This window comes from Schistosoma mansoni, assembly GCF_000237925.1.
Source record: "Schistosoma mansoni, WGS project CABG00000000 data, supercontig 0330, strain Puerto Rico, whole genome shotgun sequence".
NCBI lineage: Eukaryota > Metazoa > Platyhelminthes > Trematoda > Strigeidida > Schistosomatidae > Schistosoma > Schistosoma mansoni.
Window position 1 is genome coordinate 50598 of NW_017386181.1, and position 6353 is coordinate 56950.

Genomic DNA, 6353 nt, shown 5'->3' on the forward strand with positions numbered 1-6353 from the left:
ACTGGAAAGTAATATTGTGTTGTACGTTACTTATATCGACAGACATAAGTAGTACGTAACATCAATCGGAAATCAGTCAGTCAGCTACAACGTGGGAACAGGCACATATATGCATCGGTCCAAGTTGCCATACCTCGTTAGCACAACAAGATGAACACCGGATTCATAGAAGTAGTTAATTTAGAGGTGGTAATATATAAAAGAAGGGTTGTATATAAGGATGTAGTACAGGAAGAAAGTTATGAAGCAATTTTAATCTCAAGTTTTAAGGGAAGATAGAGAGTGTATACACCTATGCGATTGTGATCGATTCTGAGCTGTCACATAGAGTCTCCAACCATTGGTTACGAAAGTCACGCGGACCCCAACCAAGTAGTCTGCATCTACAAACATAGCTCAGACTAGAAGTTAGTGACTTTCAGTACTGATGCCTCTAACTTTCTTCCAACCATCGCCAATAGTCAATATAGTGCATCGTGGTAATCAGTGTTCAGGCATACGTAACATCGGGAATGGAAAGCATGGCAGCGGAAGGCTAATATCATTTTGAAGAGAATAGAAAGAATCATACAAAGTGTGAAGGACTAATGATGGAAATTTGCGTATGAAGTCTTTAATGTATGGTTCTCACATTTTACCAGTAGATTCTGTAATCTCGTATTCAAATACATTTGGTTGTTATCAGAATAAGGGTTTGTGGAGATTGTAGTAATTTTAACAGTTAAATCCATGAGTCGATCTAAACTAGACCACGATTGAAAACCTGGAGGCACTGGAAGACCGTTTCGTCCAATTATGGGACTCCTCAGCGGCACGTATCCACGATCCTTCTTGAGTGACTCGAACCCAGGACCCTCGGGCTCGCATGCGAACACTTAACCTCTAGACCACTGAAACGGCATCCAGCGGTGTTAATTTCTAACTTCGGCCAAACCGTCGAGAGTCCTATACCAGGACGAAACGGCCGTCCAATGTTTCCAGGTTTTCCATGGTAGTCTAGCTTTATTTGACTCATGAACTCAATTATTAAATTACTATCATATCCAAAAAACCCCTTTCTGATAATTGTTTTACTCTGCATAGAAGTGACTTACATATAAGTTATAAAATATTAAAAATATAAATATGTAATAAGTATTACATATTAATTAAAATATAGAAGTAAATGAGTATAATAAACTAAATTATAACTGACTTGTATCTAAATTTTGTACTTTAATTTGTGAAATATCAAAACCACATGCAACGGGTACATGAATAGAGGATTTTGCAGGTGTACCACCTATTAAAGGTGTTATATGCACATTTGTACATAATGAAGTTGGTACATATTCAATACGAACAGTATTATCGGATTGTTTACTTAAACGTGTTGGAATTGTCTGACCTTGATCATTAACAATATTAACAGAAACTGGATTGTTGGCCATTAGTTCAATTTCATTTTCACCGGAAAACACTTCTTGAGGATCAATGAAAAAATGAGCTGGTTTTTTTCTAGTAGCAGTTTGTAAACCTGGACCCCATAATTTCATTTTATCTGGTTGAATTTCTGGAGCAACGGTTACCTAAATGAATAAAACATGGGACTAGTTGTTGCAAAATGACACACTAAAGATTTATTATTTTACAACAAAATTTATTCACGTACCCTGAATGGTGAACCTTTGAGAGATATACCAGCTAGTGAAGCATATACGGTATGAATGCCGGGAGACATGGGTTTGTACGTACAAACTACAGTACCATCAGAGCGTATACTAGATTGAACAGGCACTGAATTCCCTGTAGTATTGTGACAATCTACATGCAACAGAGAATCCTTCAGGGAACGTGAAAGTTGAGGGGGAACAGCATCTTGTAAACCATCAATATAAAATTCCGTAGAATAACCGATACTAAGATCCATTTTTTCAACGCCAGGACCATAAACACGCAACTAAAAAAACATATGAATCAAATTAAGGCATAAAATGAATGTGTGAAATCAAGAAAAATAAGCTCATTGCTAACAAGCTTACGGGTCTCCATCCTATCAATCGACTACTGTATAGTTATTTAATTATAAGTCAACTTAGAAAGTCGATCAATGATAGTTTCGACTAGGATTCTGTAGGCTTTACTATGTATGAAATCTACACGAAACAGAAAACTAATGCTGAACAAATTATGCATCAAAACATCAAAACACGATTAGTATTAATGCCTAAATATAAAGGTTTTTGATTGTTCAGCAATTAGGCTATCCATGTAAACACACAACGATACATTGTTTACTTTTTATAATCTGTAAGTAATACGGAGTATATATGCATTACCACATATTAACAGGATAGCAAGCTCGAATTATCAAGACAAATACCAGAGCAGTAAAAGTAGGAACAGTATCAGTTATAAGTTTTTAAAAATTATGTGTAGAAGGTAGAAACTAACAAAGTGTAAGTATATTTCAGAACCTAATATTTAAATTCCATTGTGACCTGTCATTAACTATGTTATCCAACTACTGGTTAGGATGATCGAGAGGACCTCAACTAGATAGTCTGTACCTACCTACATGACGTAGTCCAATTGTCAATGACTCCATGGACTGATGTCAGATTTCTTCTTCTTCACTTGATGGTTCAACAAACGCGAGCAATGCTTCGAAGACACCTAAAATCGGATACTAGTAACCAGCGAATATCGCCTGTTCTGAATGGTTATATTTTACACCCATCATGTCTAAATGAGTAAACTGCAGCATAATAAACCAATTCTTCGGCTGGCAGACGGATATATCACATACGCCACAAGTGTTATGTGATGACAAAGAACTCTTTTTTGAAATAGAAAATAAGTCTCTACATTCCACATACCTTGTTAGGATGAATATCTTCAAGACAAGGAGTTATTATAGGCATATATGGTGATCCAGGGATATCTTCATCGAAACATGTCACATGAACTGCATATTCACCAGGTTCTGATACCGTATAGGTTACTTGAGCAGAATCATCTCCATTGTCTTGACACAGTACTTTAGCCTCACTAGGCCCCTCAATCAAGAAACCTGAAGACATAATACTCAGATTATGAAACTGAAAATGCAGTTTATAAATTATGATAATTACTAGATGAGAGCAGCAAAATTATTTGTACGTGCTAAATAGAAAACTTTAATTTTGTTTTATCATCAACTTTCAGGTACACAGTGGGAAAAAGTGAGCTCCAACAGTTACACTTTTAAATATCTGTTAAATACGGTTAGATCGTATATTATGCGAGATCGAGAATATCGTACACAAACTGTTATCTACTCATTACGAATGGTATTCAAGTCATCAAAATGAAAGAGGATAAAGAGGTGTCTTGGTGGTTTAAGTACATGGACTGCTATCTCTTGGTCTCGGATTCGAACCTGAATGGTCTATCATTGGTTTCAGCAGCTGGGTATTATCACTAGCCATCACATTTAAAGTGTGACCGAATGATGAGTATTCTAATAATATACACTTGATAAGTGAGTTACATAAATTGATGTTGGATTCGAGTTAAAACTGTGGCAAAAGCCAAACAAATCCAGACTAATAACCTTCAACTTTTATGCACCTTTCATACGTGGTTTGTACTTTACATCTCAATTGTAATATAACAATGACGTCATGAGATTAAAAGTAACTAAAATGTCACAGTCTAGAGATTGCAAATGATCACATGAATGGATGAGAAGTATGTGTGTGTGTTTGTGTGTGCAGTATATAGATCGATTACAATGAAAATGTTAACATAAAGAAGTTCAATATTAAAGTGAGTAATATTCAAACAGAGAGGAATTGTGTTACAAGTTTAGTAGGCCAGAGAAACAAAAGATTTATGACTAATAAGTCATGTCACTTGAGATTACCAAGACAATATTCACAATTTATGATAACCATTCGTTTTAATTTTATATTTCAAGTATTTCTAAGCTTCACGTTTATTAATCAATGATGTATTAGAGATACTATGAACATGTGAATACATTAACTCATTGTTTTTTTTTTACATGAGATTGGTTCAAAAGTACTTTGTCAAATAATTTGTGGATTGGTTGAAGTTAGACAAAAACACCATCGGATGGCGGCTCAGTGGTCTAGAGGTTAAGTGCTCTGGCGCGAGACCGATAGGTCCTGGGTTCGAATCTCGTGAGGCGAGGCGAGGTCGTGGATGCGCACTGCCAAGGAGTCCCACAATAGGACGGAACGACTGTCCAGTGCTTCCAGGTTTTCCCTGGTGATCTAGCTTCAATTGACTCACGCTTTCAACTATGAAAATAATTTGTGCTTTAATAAATGAAACTGTTTGCTAAGTATGATTTCATATATTAAACACATAAAAGTTAAGTATAATAATCCAAAGGCTGACAATATTTTTAGTCTTGTCATTATTTCACTCGTTTATCAAGTAGTAAGTTAACCTACATGGTCTCTGTTACGGGTAGATAATACTATTCAAAGAGAAGAAAAATTGGACAGTATTCGAACCTGTAAACCACTAGTCCAGCATTTCACAAATAGTCAAAATGAAACAATTAAACCATAAAATCATCTAACAAATGATTCCTGACATTTTTAAACACATCTTGCTAAACAGTGCTTCCAATTGTGTTTATTAAAATCTATTAGATTGAGAGTAAATAAATATAAAATCATTAAGGAATGCAAAAATAAACACGAAGTGCAGGTACATCTAGCTGACGAGTCCCAAATAGGACGAAACGCGCGTCCTGGATTCCACTGCTAGCCACTATCCATCTTTGCTTAAACACGAAGTTATTTCTTGTAATTCCCAACTAACATAAACTCTGGCAAAAATGTACGTCAGCCGAAGTTCCCAAATGACGAAATGGTTTAACATATAAACACACCATATTTACTATCAACGACTAATTTATATGCCAATGTTTGTAGTTTACACAACAAAAGATAATAAATAGAAATGGCTAGTGTAGTTTATTCGTGTTGGGTGTGAAAAAGGTACACACAGAAGACAATTGAAGATGGTCATGCATTATTGTTGACTGACTGAAGTTAGACTTGTACACCATTGGGTCTCAGTTAAGTGGTTTAGAAGTTCAAAGTTCGAATGTGAGATTGAAGATCCTAGGTTAAACTTCCGGATGTAGGTTCGTAGATGTCATGGATGAGTGAGTCCCGTATTACGATAAAACGACCATCCAGTGCTTTCAGGTTTTCAGTGATTGTCTAATTGATATCAGTTTGTGATTTCAATGAAACAGTAAATAGTTGAGAAAAGAAAACAATACAACTAACCTAATCCAGCACCATCCCCATTGCACACGATTGTAAATAAATTGGGATAATTGACAACACCACCTTCTAAGCCTGGTCCAAAAGCGCGAATGGAAGATTTCTTATGTGGACCTACAACAATCTACAAACAAACACAAGCATAAACTCAGTATAAAATATTCGGGAAACAAAAAACACAAATTATACAAATATCTTAAAGTGTTTGACGTTCGGTTCAGTAAACGGAGGAAATTAGGCAACTAAATAATTGGATTTGACTAGCCGGTAGATTTCAGTTAATTTATTACTAAAAAGTCCAATTCCGACACTCTGAATAAGCTATGGAATAAACGATCGTGGTCGAATGCAATTTAACTGTAAAGTATAAAAAGTCATGACTTCAAAATATGTAAATTCTATGTATACCGAAAAAAGATGAACTCATTATGCTAAATGAAACAAAAATAAGACTGTTTGTATACAACGAAAATAAATACAATGCAAAAAACAATGATTAGATTTTGCATACCGAAAATACATTTTATGATTTTGGTTAACTAATAGTCTGATTTAATATCTTATAGAGTTAAGATCATGAGTCCATTGAAGCTGGACCACCATGGAAAATCTGGAAGCATTGGACAGCTGTTTCGTCCTATTATGCGACTCCTCAGCAGTGCGCATCCACGATCCCGACTCGCAAGATTCGAACCCTGGACCTAGCAGTCTCGCGCCAGAGCACTTAACCGATAGACCACTGAGCCGGTATCCAACGGTGTTGAGCGAAATTGAGCGACCATTCACCAATGTCATCAGTGAGTTGATATCTCCCAACAGACCTGGTTGAACTCCACTGGTCACTGCTTTTCACTAAAACTCCAGGAAATACCTCATGGATCCAGTCACTAGTGAGCACATGATCATTATTAGAAGGGGTTTGGTGGAGACTTTAGTAATTTTTATACAGTTGAGATCATGAGTTGAAGTTAGACATTAACACCGTTGGATACCAGCCAGCTCAGTGGTCTATCGGTTAAGTGCTCTGGTGCGAGACTGGTAGGTTCTGGGTTCGAATTTCAC

At 36.1% G+C, this 6353-nt stretch overlaps 1 protein-coding gene across 1 annotated transcript in view; it reads right to left on the bottom strand.

Moving 5' to 3' along the window:
* The window catches only part of Smp_156590 (filamin-related), a gene marked incomplete at both ends in the record, with an annotated part of 43247 nt that extends 40344 nt beyond the window's left edge, over positions 1-2903 (bottom strand). Inside the window, 3 exons of the mRNA XM_018792367.1 lie at positions 1196-1568; positions 1652-1939; positions 2859-2903. Of these exons, the coding sequence (XP_018644284.1) occupies positions 1196-1568; positions 1652-1939; positions 2859-2903 (706 nt within the window). The remainder of the gene's footprint in view (positions 1-1195; positions 1569-1651; positions 1940-2858) is intronic.
* Positions 2904-6353: the final 3450 nt, after the last annotated feature.